The sequence below is a fragment of the Cricetulus griseus genome, chromosome 3 (genome assembly GCF_003668045.3).
Source record: "Cricetulus griseus strain 17A/GY chromosome 3, alternate assembly CriGri-PICRH-1.0, whole genome shotgun sequence".
NCBI classification, from domain to species: Eukaryota; Metazoa; Chordata; class Mammalia; order Rodentia; family Cricetidae; genus Cricetulus; species Cricetulus griseus.
This window is the reverse complement of record NC_048596.1, coordinates 209,853,895-209,872,367: the sequence shown is the minus strand read 5'-3', so window position 1 is coordinate 209,872,367 and position 18,473 is coordinate 209,853,895. Positions and strand designations below refer to the sequence as shown.

Genomic DNA, 18,473 nt, shown 5'->3' with positions numbered 1-18,473 from the left:
AATAAAAAAGGGGGAGATGTAAGGAGCCGTTACAAAGTTACCCAGGATGTAAGGAGCCGTTACAAGTTAGTGGCAGGCGCTGGGTAACTTTGTAACTTTCCATCCCTTGGTCTCTGCCTCTCCCGTGGTGTCATGTGGTCTGATGAGCTGCAGCCAGTCAGGGGGTGACACGTCTGAGGTGGCGGTTGCCAGCCTATATAAGGGATGGGTTTTTGGGAGTTCGGGGTCTCTGCTCTGTAAGCTTATGCTCTCCCTCTCAAGATGCATTAAAGCTTTACTGCAGAAGGATCCTGAGTGTGCCGCGTCGTTCTTGCTGGCGAGACGGTAGCGCGGGACAACTTCCTGCCTGGATCACCATTTCTCTACTACATTTCCCAGAATCCTCTTTGACTCCTAGTCCCGCCTAACTTGCTGCCATTGGCCAAACAGTATTTTATTCAACAATCAATAAGATAAACCTACACAGTACATTCCTCATCATCTCCTCTTTTCTGTCTAAATAAAAGGAAAGATAACTTATCTTTTATAATAACTGAGGAAAACTATAACTATAACTATCTGTCTTCAACTCTATCAAAGACCACAGAAGGATAATATATATATATATACTCTATAATTGACAGAGACATCTGACTACCTGGACAGTCACCCAAAGTTCCTCTGTAACGTTGGGGCATCCATCTTCAGCCCATAGGCCATACTGTGTCTGGCACACTTCTCCATTCCCACAGGAACCCTTTAGTACTGTCTTGTTTTGTAAGGTCAGCAGTCACTTTCTTGTGTGTCCTGCATGTCCAGTTTATACAGCAACAAACAGTCCAGGCAAGAGCAGTTTCTTGCCCAAATGGCTAATCTTGCCATGTTGAAAGCAAACTCCATAATGAGTTTCTTCAGTGCCCATCCTCCTTTCTGAGGTAATTGGTGTGCCAGGAGCAGTTGTGTCTTACTGCCAAGAAAAACCCTAAACCATTTAAATGCCATATTTCTGTAGATCTTTGAAAGGATTGAAGAATACCTATCCATCTCAAATACATCTCTGTGTATCTAGAAAACCTAACCTAATTATAAGTTCTAACTATCATAGGTGATTATATAACCTGTATTTAATTATGCATATTATTTTAAAAGATCTGTATAAACACAATACCTAAATAAGAGAAGACATACATACCACAAAATTGACCTTAAAGTTGTATCAATAAATGAAAATCTATACCAATGTAAAGTATTCATTCCTATATCCTATTCCCCTTTTTTTCTTAAAAAAAAATTGACTATGCTCATTATCATTTATAACCAACCCCATTTAAATGAAAACAAACATTTATAAACAATATTTGGGAATATGAGTGTCGTTCTTTCTAAACTGCTTTCTGCTGATTAGGGGCGATGTTTATATACCATAGGGATCATGATAAAACATAGAAACCTGACCAAGTCTTTGTTTTTGTAGTCTGTAAGGCTGTATCGTCTCAGCTTCAGAGGGTCTTGCTTGATCAAACCATATTAGTCTGGAAATAATCCACAGCTTTTCATTTTTCTGTGGAAATACAAGCAAAACCTTTATTTCTAAGTAGACTGTCCTTAAACTTAAATTTTGAAGTTAGAGCATTTTTAAAATGTATAAGTTGGATTAATTTAGCAGTATTTATAATCAAATGTATTTTAGCAGCAGTAAGTCCTCGGCAATCAAACAATTTAAAGACAACAATATGGCATAAAGTATCCAGGTTCTCTGTGTATTTTCTATCTTTATGTGGCTTTTTTAATTACTTTATTTTTACTTTCTTTTGTTTCTTTTTTCCCCGAGACAGGGTTTCTCTGTGGAAATCTGCCTGCTTCTGCTTCCCTCAGCAAATCCTACTGTCGTCTGCCACCACAACCAGCTACTCTATTTCCTCCTGTTATTTTTTTCTCTCACAAGCCTACATATATTTTTTAATGCAGTGTAAACCTTTAGAGGTTTTTCTTTATCTGGATCTGTCTTTATCATCAGTGCCGAGTCCAATGCCCAAGAGTTGAGGGACGGCGCGAGCATATGGAAGCTGCTCCGTTGCCTCTCAGCAGCCCGACAGGGCAGACTGTGGCGGCAGGTTTCCCTCTTTCTCTGGGAACCTTGGGGCATGCAGTCATCCCGTTCAGTGACAAGGAAGGAAGGAAGGAAGGAAGGAAGGAAGGAAGGAAGGAAGGAAGGAAGGAAAAGAGCATGTTTGAGACCTGGAAGCAGTGCATAGTCCTGCAGTCCTAGCACTCAGGAGGCAGAGGTGGGAGAAATGAGAAATTCAGGGCCAACCAGGATTTCATGGAGACCCAGGCTCAAAAAACTAAAGCACCAACAAAAGTGCCAGGTGGAATTTGACTCCAAACATACTGTGATGGAAATGTGCTGTACACAGGTAAACATACTGCGATTGATACGTGTTATACACAGGTTGAACATCCTATCGGTGCCCCGAATGCAGAACATTCCTGGTTTTGAATTTTGGATTAGGGATGCTCAGTGGATAAAATCTGTTGTCATTCCCATCTGAGTAACTGAAATCTGAAGCGCTCTGGTCCCAAGCATTTTGGGTTAGGGATACCCAACCTGCGCCAAATCTGGAGTCCATAGACTAAACTAATGAATTCTAGATTGTTTTGTCTGGCTTTCTTTTGAAGTGTGCAGCATTGAAAACTTACTGTAATAGATGCAGTTGAATCAAATGAAGCAATTTAATGAAAACATTATGAATCTAGGGTGCATTGTGTTTCCTGCCACCAAGACTTCTAATGTATAAACTGCTTTGGTCCAATTAGGAAGCATCTCCTGGGACAGTTACTGGTACTTGGCACAGAGGAATGCAGCTGAGGTTTTCACTCAACTTGGACTTGTTTATTGTGCCTGGGCTGAGCAAGAAAGCATGTTCCTTCCATTCTGCTCCTAAAACTGACAGTAAAACGTCCTCAAAGCTGGCTGGTATCTTGCAGGCAAGTAGTCATATCAAACTTATGGGGTAATTTTGAACATGGTGAAAGTAGACTACAAAGTATAATGAGTCTGTACAGGTCCTTCCATGTTTGGACAGTTAACACGCGGCCAATCCTTTTGAATGTATAGCCCACTGACTTGCCACCTCTGGATCAGTCTAAACAAACTCTCTACATTCTGCTATGTCTTCAGTAGCATGCCAGTGTCACCAAAAGGTGAGAACTTCTGTCTTAAACATAGTGCCGTTGATCACCTCTAAGGAACAAACCATCGACTTGACTAATACCAGTATTCTAGGGAGAACAGGGGTTCCCCAAGTGTGTTTGTTTGAATCAGGATTCATTTATACATCGATTTTACTTTCAAATATTGCTCTGGCTCCATTCATTTATGTTCTAAGATTCAGCTACATCTGCTAACCCTTTTAAGCCTCCCCCTTTATCTCTCTGTTTACTTCTGAGCTGTATTACAATATGTCACTTTTTTACATCTAACTTTAGACCTACTAAACTGTATTTAAATTGTGTTATTTTTATTTCTCTTTTTCAGTTCTGCACTCCTCCCACCCCACCCCCCCAAAAAAAACTTGCAATTTTTGTGTTAAGAATTTTCAAGTGCCCCGTCTTCTTTTCCCGTGCACAGTTGCTTGAGGCCTGAGTTGCATACCTCGGTAACCTGTTCCTCTGTGGCTCTGTGAGCCTGTGTGGTCAGAGCCCAACTGTACTCATATTCTCTCACATGGTGCCACTTCTGCGAGGGAGGGTGCTGTACCTTCACTTAGAGGCTTTGTTTTGCTTTTAGGAGGTGGGGGATCTTGGGTCACCTTGTTAGAAAGGGCATGAGATTTTGGAGGATAAATTTGGTTCAGAGTCTAGTTTATATTTATCCAAGTTAGTTTTGTTTTGTTTTTGAGACAGGCTTTCCTTTATGTAGCCCTGGTTGTCCCGGAACTCCTGAACTCCTTCTTATAGAGCAGGCTGGCCTTAAACTCAGAGATCCGCTCCACCTCTACCTCACAAGCTGGGATCAAAGGCAGGTACCACCAGCACCTGGCTTCTAACTTGTAACACTGGTGGAAAAGATGCAGTCCCGTGCATGCGTGCTCAGCATGTGCCCATCCTAGCATGCCCGGAACATTGCCTGCTGGCTCTCTCAGCTGCGTGCCATGGGCCGCACCAGTCTGCCTGCGGAAGTTTACTTCTGCAATAATGTTTCACTCCTTGTAACATTCTGACACTTTGAAGCTGCTGGCTTTTGTTTTGCCCATTTTTTCTCATTGGTAGCAAGAGAGGCGGTAGGTACTGCCTATCTGCTCTGTTTTTACCGGAAACCCTTGAGGTTTGAATCCCAGTCCATGGCTCCTGTTCAGGAATAAGTGCTGCTCACTAACTTCCCCTCCGTGTGAGGAGACTCTCACCACCATCCTGGTCTCATGGGTGCAGTGCAAACATCCGAGTGGAGAGAACATGCCCTCCGTTAGAAGTCTGCATTGCCAAACGGACTTCTGGCCTGAGATTTTTCTCAGGATTCCACCCATCTCAAGTCAAGGCTGGGAGTGTGCCATGTGTGAATGTGCACAAGTGCCCAAGCGCACTGAGACACTCCAAACGACCGGGAAATAGAAGTTTCTTTCTTTCATTTTTTCAAAACACTTGTCTTGGCAAAGATGAAGAATGAAGCATTTTAGTTCTTAAAAATGTTATTATTTGTGAGAGCAGTTAGCAGCTAGAGCGATCTCCCTGCCATTAAGAACACTTTCTGCTCTCATCGAGGACCAGCATCCACATGGCTATTCACAACCATCTCTGACTCCAACCCCAGGGTTCCAATGGCCTCTTCTGGCTTCTGTGGGCACTGGACACATATGCATACATTCATACATACATACATACATACATACGCAAACACTCATAAAATTAAAAGGAAATCTTTAAAAGAAGGCATTAGAAAATCTCTTCAATTTTTAGTACAAGTTCTTAGGATCTTTTATTTTTTGTTTTGTTGCAGGTGGGCGAGGGGGGGGTGTATGTGCTCTATGTGACACGTGTGAGGCCAGAGGAGGATGTTGACTGTCTTCCACTGCTACTCCACCTCAGCTTTTGAGGCAAGTTTGCCTGCTCTGCCTCTCCAGTGCTTGGATTACAGCACCCCTCCGCCTGGCTACCATGAGATCTTAGCAGGCAGTTTTCTGAGCCATGAAGGAACTTTATCACTCCTTTGTTCAGATCTTGAATTTCTTTCAGCCTGATCTGATACCTTTGGGAGTACAGACTTTGCAAAAAATGTTCCATTTGTCTGAAGTATCTCATGTTGTTTATGCTCCTGTAAATCATATTCAACTTAAAGAATTATAGATGGTATTAGTTGTCTAGAAGAATATCATTGCCTTAACAAACAAACATATAACTTCAAAACTTGCCTTATTTTATATTAAACTCAAAATATAGGGATATATGTCAGTTGCATCTAAAAAGAGTAAGACAACATAATAAAACAATAAATGTAATCATTAAAATAATAATAGACATGGTAGCCCATGCTTTTAATCCCAGGATTAGAGGCCCAAGAACTTGTATCTCTGTGAGTTCAGGGTCAGCCAGGGCTACACAGTGTAGTGAGACCTCATTTTAAAAACAAAAACAAAACAAACTCTAATAAACAATTATTGCATGAAAGACACACAAAAATGTTTAATATGATTTATAGAGGATATAGCTTTGTAAATTTTTTCATGCACGTATATATTGTACAAGTATATATTTCATGCAAATCTTTGTATTCCCTCTCACATCCTCCATGCCCTTTCTCACCCCTCTCTCTTTGCCCCCTAGAAAGGTTCACTTCTCTTTCCTTACTGTGGTAGTGATGGGGAATGTTCTTCTGTATATTTGTTTCTCTTATTGGTTAATGAATAAAACACTGATTGGCTGATTGAAAAGACCGGAAGTGATATAGCTAGGCAGAATCAGAACTAAGCAGGGACAAACAGGAAATAGCTCTTCTGTGGAGATGCTGAGCAGTCGTCATGTAGCAAGCAAAGGAGTTGCAGGTCTGGCATTCCTTGGTAAGATAAGACCATGTAATTAAGACAGAGCTAGCCAATAAGAAGCCCAAGCCACCAGCTAACAGTTCATAATTAATATACCATCCGTGTGCTTCTTTGGGGCAAGGCAGCTGCAGAACGGAGCGGAAAATTCTGTAACATGGTTGTTTGAACGTAATTGGCCCCCACAATCTCATAGGGAGTGGCACTATTAGGAGGTGTGGGTTTGTTGGAGTGGGTATGGCCTGTTAAAGGAAGTGTGTCACTGTGGGGGCAGGCTTTGAGACTTGCTATGTTCAGGATACTGCCCAGTGTCTCAGTTGACTTCCTGGTGCCTATAGGATGTAGGACTCTCAGCTACTTCTTCAGTACCATGCTCCCTGCCATGATGACTGAACCTCTGAACTATAAGCCACCAGCTCAATTAAATGTTTTCCTTTCTAAGAATTATTGAGGTCTTGGTGTCTCTTCACAGCAATAGAAACCCTGAGACCAAAATTGGTACCAGGGACTGGAGTATTTCTATGTTAGCCCTGACATTTTCTTTTGTTTGAAGGAATATCAACTTTGGGAGTTTGGGTTAGCAAAGCAGTGCAATGCTTTAAGCACTACTTAATGGAACATACTAGTAGGAGCATGGAAGGCAGTGGTGCTGTAATGTGATCTGATGAACTGTGAGGATCAAGAGGTTTCAGAGGAGAAGAATGTTAGTGTGTGGCCTAGAGATTGGCATTGTTATATTTTGGTGAAGAAAGTGGCTGCTTTTTGCCTTTGTTGGAAGAGTCTGCCTGAGACTAAAGTGAAGAGTTTTAGGCTAATACAGTTGGTGGAAGAAATCTCAAAACAGCCACTATAGATTCTGTTCTATGGTTATTAGTGTTAACTCTGATGAAGATTTATAATGAAAAGAGCAATCTGAGCAAGGAAAAAATAAATTTGAGGAGAAATAGAGCTAAATCCTGTGTTCAGGGAGATAAATGGATTAAGATATGGAATAAAGGGAGTGGTAGCTTCAGGGCAAGATCCCATTCAGCTAGGTTTCTAAATTGTGAAAAGGAATTAAAGAAAATTAGAGCCATGTGTGGTGGTACATGCCTTTAATCCCAGCACTGGGAAGACAGAGGCTGGCAACCTCTTGAGTTTGAGGCCAACCTGGCCTAGAAATCCAGTTTCAGGACAGTCAAGCTTAGGCAGTGAAGGAAAAAAACCTGGTGAAAATGTAATTGAATGAGGGGGCCATGTTTCAGCCCCAGCAAACAGCAGAAATTGACAGTTAGCCACGTGGTTCAGACTTTATAGTTAAGGACAGAAGAAACAGGTTATGGAATTTGCCCTCTAGGACAGTCACTGAGGCCAGGCTTGTGTCAGGGGTGTCCCTGAATGGAGGCATAGTAGAAAGGCCATTGCATGAAGCTGTGAAGCTGAAGCTTGGATTGCCTTGGAGACCCCAAGATGTTAGAGATGTCAGAGGCGTGAAATACCTGCCAAGGAAAGCTACTAACAGGGAGTGGAAACAGCCCAAGAGAAAGAAGTGTGTTGCAGTCAACAAAGCAGAATGCAGTTGGAGATCTGAAGAGTTTTTGACATCAGACATGGAGATGCAGAGTTTGGAGTTTGCCCAGCTGGTTTTCGGTCTTGCCTTAGTCCAGTATTTCCTTGCTATGTCATAAGTTTATGCATGATTTTATATATGTATATAAAATCTAAAAACCACACACGAGAGAAAACAAGGTCTCTCCCTTTGGGACTGTCTTAAATTTTGCTCTATATGAGTGTCTACATTTTCCTGCAAGTGGCATAATTTCCTCCTCCATGGCTGAAAAGCATTGCGTTGTGTGTGTGTACCATGTTTTCTTCATCCATTCCTGTGCTGCTAAGACAGCCAAATTGGTTCCTTACTTTGGTATTGTGACTAATGCTGCAGTAACATTGATACGTTTGTGTTTTTAATTATGATAAAGCCACTAATCATAACAGAAGGAAGACATTCTGTTCATTTTCTTAAAAGCATAATGTAAAATAAAACTGCTTTTTACTGATTGTAATAAGTAAGGCCATATTTTGTCTTTTCTTCATGCTTGGGGTTCTCTGGATATTTAAATGCCAAGAGGCAATGTAACCTCATCATATGGTAGCTCTATTGTTTTTGAGAAATCTCCATATTGATTTCCATAGTGTCTTGGCTTCTTTCTATTCCCACCAGCAGGTTCTCCTTTTCCACATGCAGGCCAGTATTATTGTTTTCTTAATGACTGACTGGGGTGAGCTTGAATCTCAATGCAGTTTTAATATGCATTGCTCTGATGGTCAGTGAGGTGAACATTTTTCATGTTTATTGTTTCTTCTTTTGAGAACTGTTTGTTCATTTCATTAGTCCATTTATTGGTTGAGTTACTTGAGTTCTTTTCTAGTTTTTGGAGTTTCTTTGTATATATACATATTAATCCTCTGTCAGATGTATAGCTCATGAAGATTTTCTCCTACTTTGTAGGCTGCCTCTTTCTTTGTTCCCTTTGCTGTGCCAAACTTTTTAATTCCATGAGGTCCCATTTGTCAAGTTTGGCATTACTTCCTAAGTGACTGTCTTTGCCCATATCTCTAACTTTAAGTATTCCCCTACTTTCTCCTCGAATACTGTCAGGGTTCCAGATCGTTGATCCTTAGAGTTGATTTTTATATAGGATGAGAGAGAAGGGTCTGATTTAATTTTTTTTTTCGAGACAGGGTTTCTCTGTGTAGCTTTGAAGCCTATCCTGGCAATCACTCTGGAGACCAGGCTGGCCTCGAACTCACTGAGATCCGCCTGCCTCTGCCTCCCGAGTGTGCTGGGATTAAAGGCGTGTGTCACCAATGCCTGACCTTTAATTCTTCTTTATACCATATTTTTAATATTATTTTTGGTACCTTCAACCATGCTATCGCATTTTGTAGGTACACAGAATTCCCCCATGTCAGCTGCAAGTAAAGATGTTTCTTCTGCCTTCAGTCTAGTTGCTTTCTGTTCCTTTCTGAATTACTGACTTAGGATAGCCATGACTTCCTCTGGAGCTAAGTGGGATAGTGACGTTCTTGATTTAGCAGGCCTTTATCATTATGTGCCTGTGAACTGTGATTTTTGTAGATAATGTGTGTGTGCTTTCAGTCATAATCTTTTAATATATTAAGATCAGATTTTATTAGTTTACCCTGTTTTCACCAGTTATTTTATAAAACAAGCTGATATTGGTAAGCTTATAACTGAGAAAAGTGGCAATACTTTTAGTTAAAATAATTTTAATAATGAAAATGACATTATTCAAGGAAGCATTCTATTTTTAGTATAATGTAAAATAAAAATAGCTTTATACTGATTGTAATGAGTAAGGTCTTTTGTGTTTTCTCCAACTAAAGAAAAGAAGGGTAAAACTACTTTTTAATTTGCTAACAAATATCCATCTCTTGTAAGCTCCTTTTGGTAATTCAAGAAAATAATTGTGTTGTTCTAGTTTATTGTGGACTTCTTGTTGTGCACAATGACAGAGAAAGAAAATTTGAGCAGCATTATAAATGCTCATCAGAAAACAGCAATTGAAAATGTAGTTTGGAGCACCTTTAATCCAAGTATGTGGGAGGCAGAAGCAGGTGGATATCTGTGAGTTTGAGGCCAGCCTTGTCTTCTACAGAGTAAGTTCCAGGACAGTCAGGGCTACACAGAGAAACCCTGTCTCAGGGAGGAGTGTAGTTGGGAGGATTTGGGGTTGTTTGATTTTGGTACTGTTGTTGTTTAATTTTTTTAAGATTTACTTTATGTGTATGAGTGTTCTGCATGTATGTATGTCTGTGCACCATGTGCTAACTAGTACCTGCTGAGACCAGAAGAATGTATCGAATCCCCCTAAATGGAATTCTATGAATGGTTGTGAGCCACATGTGGATCCTGGGGACTAATACCAGGTTCTCTTCAAGAACAATACCTGCTCTTAGCCATTGAGCCATTTCTTGAGCCCCCTTTCATTTTAATCTTTAAATGCTCTCTAAGCTGGAGAGATGGCTCAGCAGTTAAGAGCACTTGCTGTTATTTTAGAGGGCCCGAGTTTGTTTTCAGGCACCCATGTCAGGTAGCCCACAACTGTCTGTAATTCCAGCTCTAGGAGATCTTACACCCTTTTCTTGATTCCACAAGTACCTGAACACATGTGGCGTGTGCAGCAAAGCCCTGGCTTCACATTTTCTGATGGCTTACTTATTTGGCAAGAAAATCCAGGTGGGTATTAGAAATCAGAATCAGGGAAGCAGAAACCTTATTCTAAGGCAGTTTGTTTTCTCCTCTCTCGCTAGTATTGGGATTGAACCCTCAAAAGTAGGTTTCCCAATAAGATGATCACCAAAGGTGACCAGGAGAGATGTCCAAACCAACACATGTATGAACCACAACATAGAAACCTAAGAAAATGTGAAGAAGGAAGGCAGCATGGTTCCTCCAAAGATCATAACTCTAGTATTCAAAGACACAGAGATGGGCAAAAATGCACATACTCATTATTTTTCTCATTCTTGTAACAAAATACAAGGCAAACACAACTTTAGCCAGGCATTAGTGGCACACACCTTTAATCCCAGCACTCGGGAGGCAGAGGCAGGCAGATCACTGTGAGTTCAAAACACAACTTCAAAAGGAAAGATTTATTTTGGCTCACAGTTTGAGTGTATAGTCCACTGGGAAGTCATGGTGGTAGGTATATGAGGCAGCTGATGACACTATGTCTGCAGTCAGGAAGCAGAGAGAGACAGATGCTGGTGCTCAGCCTGATTTCTGCTTCATTTCAGGACCCCCCAGCCTATGGAATGGTTACTGCCCATACTTAAGCTGGTGCCTCTTACCTGAATTACCTTCACCTAGAAACCCCTTTACAGACCCTTCCAGAGATCTGTCTCATAGATGACTCTAGGTCCTGTGTGGTTGACAACCCTCATGATGCCTGGTGAAGATTTCAAAAGTTTACTAGTGATGAAGATCAGTGATCTGGAAAGGAAAGCAGACAATCGTATGAAAATGGTCAGTGATCAAAGCAGGTGAATTCTCTGGAAAGAGAAGTCAGGGACACAGCAGAAAGACAGAAAACTGGGTGAGAAGATCAATGTGGGAGAAGATACCAGTAACATGGAAGAAAAAAAAATTGTGAGGAAATTGAGATTTTCATAAAGAAATGTTGGAAGTGAAAGATTCAATGAGTAAGAAAAAGAACAAGAAAACCCAAAACACCCACCAGTGGAAAATGTCACTAAGAGAGTCAACAGAGAGAAGAAAGAAGACTGAAGACAAGGTTGAAAGAATACTGCACTCCAACAACAATAAAGAAAACAAACAAGTCTAGGATTTGACTAAGATTGCTAATGAACCTCAGAATTCAAAGATAGAAGAGGGTGTAAGACGGTAACTAAAGGCATATGAATCTACCCAGTTAAATAATAGCAGAAAGTTTCATAGATGGATTTCTACACAAGAGGCATTCTACCCATGGAGTGTAGTTGGTGGTTTCACTGTACTCTCCCTCCCATTATTTAGCTTATGGGAATGAAATTTGAGGGAAATGCATGGAACTGGAGATCATAAGCCAGACTAGGAAGACAAATCTATGTTTTCTCTCGTGGAATGTCTAGATTTAAGTGTGTCTGCATGCATGCTCAAATGTGTGTGTGTGTGTGTGTGTGTGTGTGTAAGAGCAACAGGGAGCCCAAGAGAGAGCGAGGGGAGGGAGAAAGAGAGAGAGGACATGGGGGTGAGAAGGGAGGAAGTTTTACAGTGGAGTGGGGGGAAGGGAACAAGCTAGGGTAATAGAATATGTGTGACATGAAGTCAGAAGGGTCTGTTTGTGGGGGAAGAAGTTGAGGGAGAGGAAAGGTGCAAATAAGAGCAAAGCATAATGATAAGTATTACGAAAAAGTCCCATTGAAACCCATTACTTTGCCTACTAAAAGATTTTAAAAAAAAAAAATAGAACCGTAACTGTCTGTCATAGTAGCGGAAACACATGTCCTGTGGTTACGGGAATGCATAAAATGTTCTAGAGCTGGATGAATGAAAATAGAGCCAAGCCAGACATGTAGTAAAGGACTGGCCGATTCCTCATTTAAGAGAATCCTCTCAGTTTCACAGCAGCCTGTGTCAACTTCAGTCCTGTGAAGTGGAAGTTTCTTTGGTAGAGGGAGTGGTCAGCTGAGAAGGCAGTTGGAAGGTTGGCTGTGTGGTGTCTCCGTTATAAAACCGCTCAATATGACCAAGACAGAGCAGCACTGGGGATTTTTAATCTCTGAAAAGCACTGGCTCCTATTTTCTGCGCGGGGCTGCTGTGGTGGGCAGGAACACTGCTGGAGTGAGAGGGAGGGCTGACATTCTCCAAAAACAAGGTGAAGGCACAGCTGCAGTTTGGCTCTCAAATAATGACTTTATGGAGCTTTCTAGAAGCTCCTTCAAGGGTAGTTTTTTTCTTGTCTGTGGCCAGTGATTTTTAGAGTAATACAGACCTTTCGAATGTTAAGATGCCTTGTTTAATCACTCCAGCAGGTGGCGCTGTTTCAAAAGGTTCTGGATGCTGTAGGGTCTAGCTGCCAGAAAGGTTGCTTGGGTTTCGAGGTTAATAGCCTAGAAATATGAACCATGAGTCTTTTCTTTCAAATACCATAAAACTTGTATTTAGGAGGAGGAATTAAAAATCTTTTTATCTTCCCCACCTCGTAAGACTTCTTATGCAAATGTTTCAATCCTCCCCACCCAGTAAAATCTTTGTTTACTCAAAGGTCTACAGCTCTATTCTAGAAATCTGAGGGGCTGGAGCAGTGACCCTTAACTCCTTGGAGTAGTGACCCTTTCCCCTTCCTCTTTCATTGTCTGTATGCCAGTACTTTCCAGACTACCCAACTGAATAGGATTGTGAGGTTGAACCCTAGCCAATGGGAGAGACACGGCCTCCACCTGAATTAGAATAAAAGGCACTTCCAGTTTCAGAGTGTTTGCTCCTCCTTCCCCCCACTGCACACACTGTTGATCAAGAGTATAGTTTGCTTGTCCGGACACTTCAGTTGGAATGGTGGTCCTTTTCTTTGTGACCCTGAATTTCTACCACAGCCCAATGTAGCTTCTTAAAAAAAAATGTGTGTGTGTGTGTGTGTGTGTGTGTGTGTGTGTGTGTGTGTGTGTGTGTGTGTGTTTGTATTTGCTTGTTTGTATGTATGGACCTGTGTGTCTGTGTGTCCATGCAGTGGCAGTCAGAAGATAACTTTCAAGAGTTGGTTCTCACCTTCCTCCTTGTTGAGTCAGGGTCTCTCCTGATGGTGCTACTGGGCTGTAAATTCCATGATAGCGGCCAGGTGACCCTCCTAATCAGACTCCCTTCTTGCAATAGTGGTGCTGGGATGAGAGATGCAGGCTACCACATATAGCCTTTTAGTGTGGGTTTCAGGGATTGAACTCAAATTCTCAGGCTTTCACAATAAATGTTTTTGCTAGATGAGTCATCTTCTGGGCTCCTAGCCCTGCTAACTTCCCTGTCTCTGTCTCCACAAACAGCCTCATGCTCCTGGTGTCATATCCTTGCCCTCTCCCACCAGCCATGTTCCCTACCTTCTCCACTTGGGATACACTGAGCCCCCAAACCATGAGCCTAAATAAACTCTCTTTTCCTTAAGTGGCTTTGTCAGGTATTTGGTCACAGCCAGGAAAAGAATAATCTACAGACCACACGATAGTTCACATTCTTCACTCAGAAGCAGTCTGGATGTTGTTTGGGGTGGGATTGGTGATAATTTCTGTTTGGTTAGAACCTCCACCCACCCTTGTGAGATCTAGAAAGCCCGGTTCCTGTCTCTTTCTCCAAACCCTGACCACTCGGAGAGCTTCTGAACAAAGGGAAGGCACCAAAACCCCCAGTTCCATGTTATTGGCAGCTACTACAGCTTCATCCCCTGAAATTGCTTCTGGCCAAGTCCCCTCCTGAGAGCTCAGTTTTTGAACATACTCGGGCACAAACCCAGCTTGTGACAGACATGTTATCGCCCCTCAACTATAACCTATAAGTCTCACTGCTTTAGTTCTGGTACACAACTTCTCTGTCCTCTATCTTCAGGACAGGGAAACTTGTCCGGGATTTCTTTTGCTTAAATAAACCCCTTGTTATAGTTTTTCAGTTTGGCTTGATTTAGCATACTGTGTTGTCAGATAAATCTCTTATGGGGGGGCAGAAAACCTATTACCTTCGTGTGTGTGTGTGTGTGTGTGTGTGTGTGTGTGTGTGTGTAACTTGTGTCTCTTTCAGATGTGGAGGCTATAGGGTCCTTTTATATTTTTTAAATATTACATGGGCTGGACATAGAGTTCAATGGTAGTGCTCCAGGCACTAGGTTCTATGCCCTGCCATGTAAAAGGCACAGAAAGCACCACATAATAGAATAAAAAAGAGGATTCTTCAGTATACAATTTCAGGGTTCTTCCTGTCCACCTACCCTTGGAATCACCTTCCAGCCCATTATTTTTAAGCCCTATGATTTTTCTTAAATTCTGAATGAAAAATAGAAAGTTGGCTTGATTTATTTCCCTGCCCCTGTATCCAGAATCTGATTTACCAATCCCTTCCATTCACTAGTCCTGTGAGCCATACCCCTGACTGCCCAGAAGTATCTACTTCCCATCTATATTCTGCTTAGGGGCCCTTGTCTCCTCTCCGCCTTCTCACTTCCAGTACTCTCTCCCTTTTCTTTTTAACACTTTTGTTTACTTAATATTGTGTATGGGGTGTGTGTGCCTGCCGCAGGCAGTACACATGTTGTAGGCAGGGGATAAATGATGGAGTCAATTCTTTCTTGCCACCACCTTTACATGAGTGAGTTCTGGGGATTGAATTTAGCAAGCACCTCTACCCTCAGAGCTATTTCATTGGCCTTACTTTTTCTATTATCTTTTTCCTTTCTTTACTTTTTTAAGCTCAAAGCCATTTTATTAGAGTCTAAAGGAAAAATTCCAGAACAAATAGCTGTCTGGAAAAGAGAGATGGTGAAGATGAAGAGAGAAAACCATGCCATTTGAGTTAAGCCACCAGCATGGAGGTCAGCCACATGGTGGATTAGCAGCTGCCTAGCAGGGAGGGAGGGATGTTTGAGAGAAAGAATGAAAAAGCTCAAAGTACCATTGAAGTCATCGGAGGTGCTGATCAGTGTCGAAAGAAAAAGAAAAAGACACCCCCTTCCCCCCAAAAAAAAGAAGAGAAGGAAAAGCAAAAGTTATGCCTTTCTGAGTCTCAGAAAGAAAGACAAACCCAACTAACAAAGCCCTGTGGTGGTTCTGTAGAAACTGCACTGAGGACAGACACCCTGGAAAGGAAAAATACATTATCTCATTAAAGAGATAATTATTCCTCCCATCTCTTTAGCACGGCTTACTGTGAATCTGCCTTCCTGAGAGTGATCCCTCATCCAGGTAAGTGACTGGCCGGACAGGGTTAACTCTTAAGGAAGGAAACAATGACATGTCTACTTCTGGAGGTAAATTCCACACCATATGGTAAATTCTTTACCATAAAGCCCCCCTCCCCTCAATAAGAAGAGGTTTCCCTAAAATTATTTAGGAGATGGGCTGGAATGGGGAAGTAGATACAACCCATTTCTACCATGGAAATCTATAGATCCAGTTCCCAAGCTGTTCACCAGAAGGGATTAATGTCTCCACTGGCTCTTTAGTTTCTGCCTTCACAAATACTTTCCACTCCCCTTTCTTTAACACACAGTAGTCAGTCAGTATTCCTTTGCCCTGGCTGTCATAACTTAATGTAAAGACTGGGAGCTTACTAAAGTCTGGATGCTTTGGTTAAAGCTGGGTTCAAAGTCATCAGACCTGCTCCAGGCAGTCTCATCCTTCTCTCCCAAGACTAGCTTAGCATGGACAGGAAGAGAAAGACATTCTCTGATGTCTTTTCTTTCCATGAGGCCATCAATCCAACTGATTTAGCACTCCGCCATTATGACTTCATTTAACTTTACCTCCTTAACAGTCACCTGGGGGTTAGAACTTCAGTATATGAACTGGAGAGAGGAAAATCCCAGTTCAGTTCATAACAGAAGAATCTTTAAAACACTGCCATTGGGTCAAGCTTGTTCCCTGGTTAAGCCCACTACCCCCACTCCCCGCCATTGCTCTGGGATGAGTCCAAACTCCTGACCTTAACGTACAGAGGTCCATATCATCTAGTCTTGACCTACCCCACAATTCTAGGGGTCATGGTTCCCATCGGTACAGTAAAACCATTGAATGCAGGGACAATCATCAATTCCAACTTGAGAGTTCTGATACACATTAAGGTCTGTGTTATGGTCACCTACAGAAGTTAATGGACTGTGCCCCCAAAGACTGGTTCAGATGTCCAGGTTGGCAGTCACACACACACACACACACACACACACACACACACACACACACACACACACAGAAGGCACAGAAAGTCTGTTACATAACTGAGGCCATTGGGAACAGAGGCCAGGCCTCCCAGGTGGATATGTCCTGTGGCCAGGAGGTAGGACTAGTATGGTGTTATAGTTTGAATCTTGAGTAGCTTCTGAAATCTCAGCCTTGGTCATACTAGGATACCATGGAAACAGTAGGTGGGACCCAGTAGAAGGAGGTTAGCATATTGAACATGTACCCTTGAAGGTGATATTGGGATCTGGCTCCCCATCCCTTTATTATCTGGCTCCTGTGAAGTGGAGAGTTACTTCACTATCTGCTTCCACCATGCTGTACTATGCTGCCACACCAACCTACAAAGCCAAGGGACCAAATGGCTTAGACCTCTGCAGCTGTAAGCCATATCAAAGCTTTCTCCTGTACAGTGGTTTTCTTAGGCTTTTGTCACAGTCATGGTGAGAAGCTTATGTGGCTGGCAGATTCTACCAGCATCACCAAAGTAGGGCACAAGGGGAAAGGGAAACTTTCAAGCTCTCAGCAGTCACATTTTTAAAGTGGAGTCGGGTCTCTTATTGATTCCCGGTATTCATTGCTATTCTCATTGGGATAAAATACATGATAAAAGCAACTGATGGAGGGTTTGTTTTGGTTCACAGCTTCATCATGGTGGAGACATGGTGGTGGTGGCAGGAGCCTGAGGCAGTGGGTCACACTGCATCTGCAGTCAGGAAGCTGAGAGAGATGAATGCTTGTGCTCAGCTCACTTTCTCCTTTTCAGTCAACTCAAGATTCCATCCTATGGGACGGCACTGCCCACATTAGGGGAAGGTTTTCCTACCTCAATTAACTCCCCGACAAGCTAATTAAGGGGCTTGTTTCCATGGTCATCCTAAATCCCACCAAGGTGACAATCAAAATTAACCACCACACTGTACCATCTTGTTCTTCAAGAGATCTTGACTAATGTTGCCCCTTTGCCTTCCATATAATTTTTCCGGATCAGCACATCAACATGTATGAAAAGCTGTTTTTTTAAACATGTGTGTACGTGTGTGGAGTCAGAGGACAGCTTGTGGGAGGCGGTTCTCTCCCTCTATCTTATGATGCTTGAAAACCAAGCAGGCTTGGCAGCAAACTTTGCCTGCTGAGCCATGTCTCTGGCCTCTTTTCATGTTTTCAGCAATACATTGTTTTATAAAAGAGAGCCATTAAAAAACAGTATATGCTAACAAAGACAGTACACACGCACCCCCAGGGAAGAGCCATCAGGGAAACAGTGCAGAGGCACCAGACCTGTGCCTAAGGCCTTTCAGTTGATTGCAGAGTAGACCGGATCTGCTGCTTCTGTTGAGTGCCTTCTCTGAGGCTGACAGGACAGGCCGTGACAGGCCTGGAGGTACACAGGTCTGTCTGCCCCAGGGCCTGTGTGGAGCACAGACTCCCTGGAGATGATCTCGTCCTCGTCCATAACAGTGGGTGGTGCAGGACGATGCTGACCTCAGTATCTGGGTTCATAGAGCACTCAGAGTTGCCCCTGTGGGGGTTGGTGGTCTCCTTTTCTCCTTCCCATAGCTGCTTGTGGGTCCGTGACTGCTGAACAGACTCCAGTGGGCACCTGTGCAGGTTGGCCTTATGAGTCATGGCTGCAGTTTCAGGCTCACTATTCTGCAAGGGCTGCCCACTTCCTCATCATTTTACTCTTTAAATCAGTGTGGCATTGAGTGTGTACTGGAGCTGGGGAAATCTAACATCTCTAGGATATTCAGTCTTTCTATCTAAGAATAGATTATATTCTGTTAACTTTGTTTATTCTTTAATACAAATAAACAATTTTCTCCATTCAGGGCTTTCAAAAGATTTATTTAGGTTTCATTTTCATCATATTCTTAAAGTCCTTTTATAAGAAACTACATTTCCAAGTTTATTGTGAGTTGGATTTTGGCTCTGGGGACCTTTTGAAATTCTGTTACTTGGAGATTTGCTTGACTTTGCTACCTTCGTAAGGAATCTTACCACGTACAGCACAGATAGTT

General features: G+C 42.3%; 1 protein-coding gene across 1 annotated transcript; it reads right to left on the bottom strand.

Moving 5' to 3' along the window:
* Positions 1–17,739: 17,739 nt before the first annotated feature.
* Positions 17,740–18,081, bottom strand: LOC113834620 (NHP2-like protein 1). Its single transcript, XM_027405048.1, has one exon. The coding sequence runs from the start codon at positions 18,079–18,081 to the stop codon at positions 17,740–17,742; it is 342 nt and encodes a 113-aa protein (XP_027260849.1).
* Positions 18,082–18,473: the final 392 nt, after the last annotated feature.

Excerpts from the sequence above, each read along its gene's own strand:
- LOC113834620 (XM_027405048.1), bottom strand. The coding sequence starts at position 18,081 with ATGACTCATAAGGCCAACCTGCACAGGTGCCCACTGGAGTCTGTTCAG.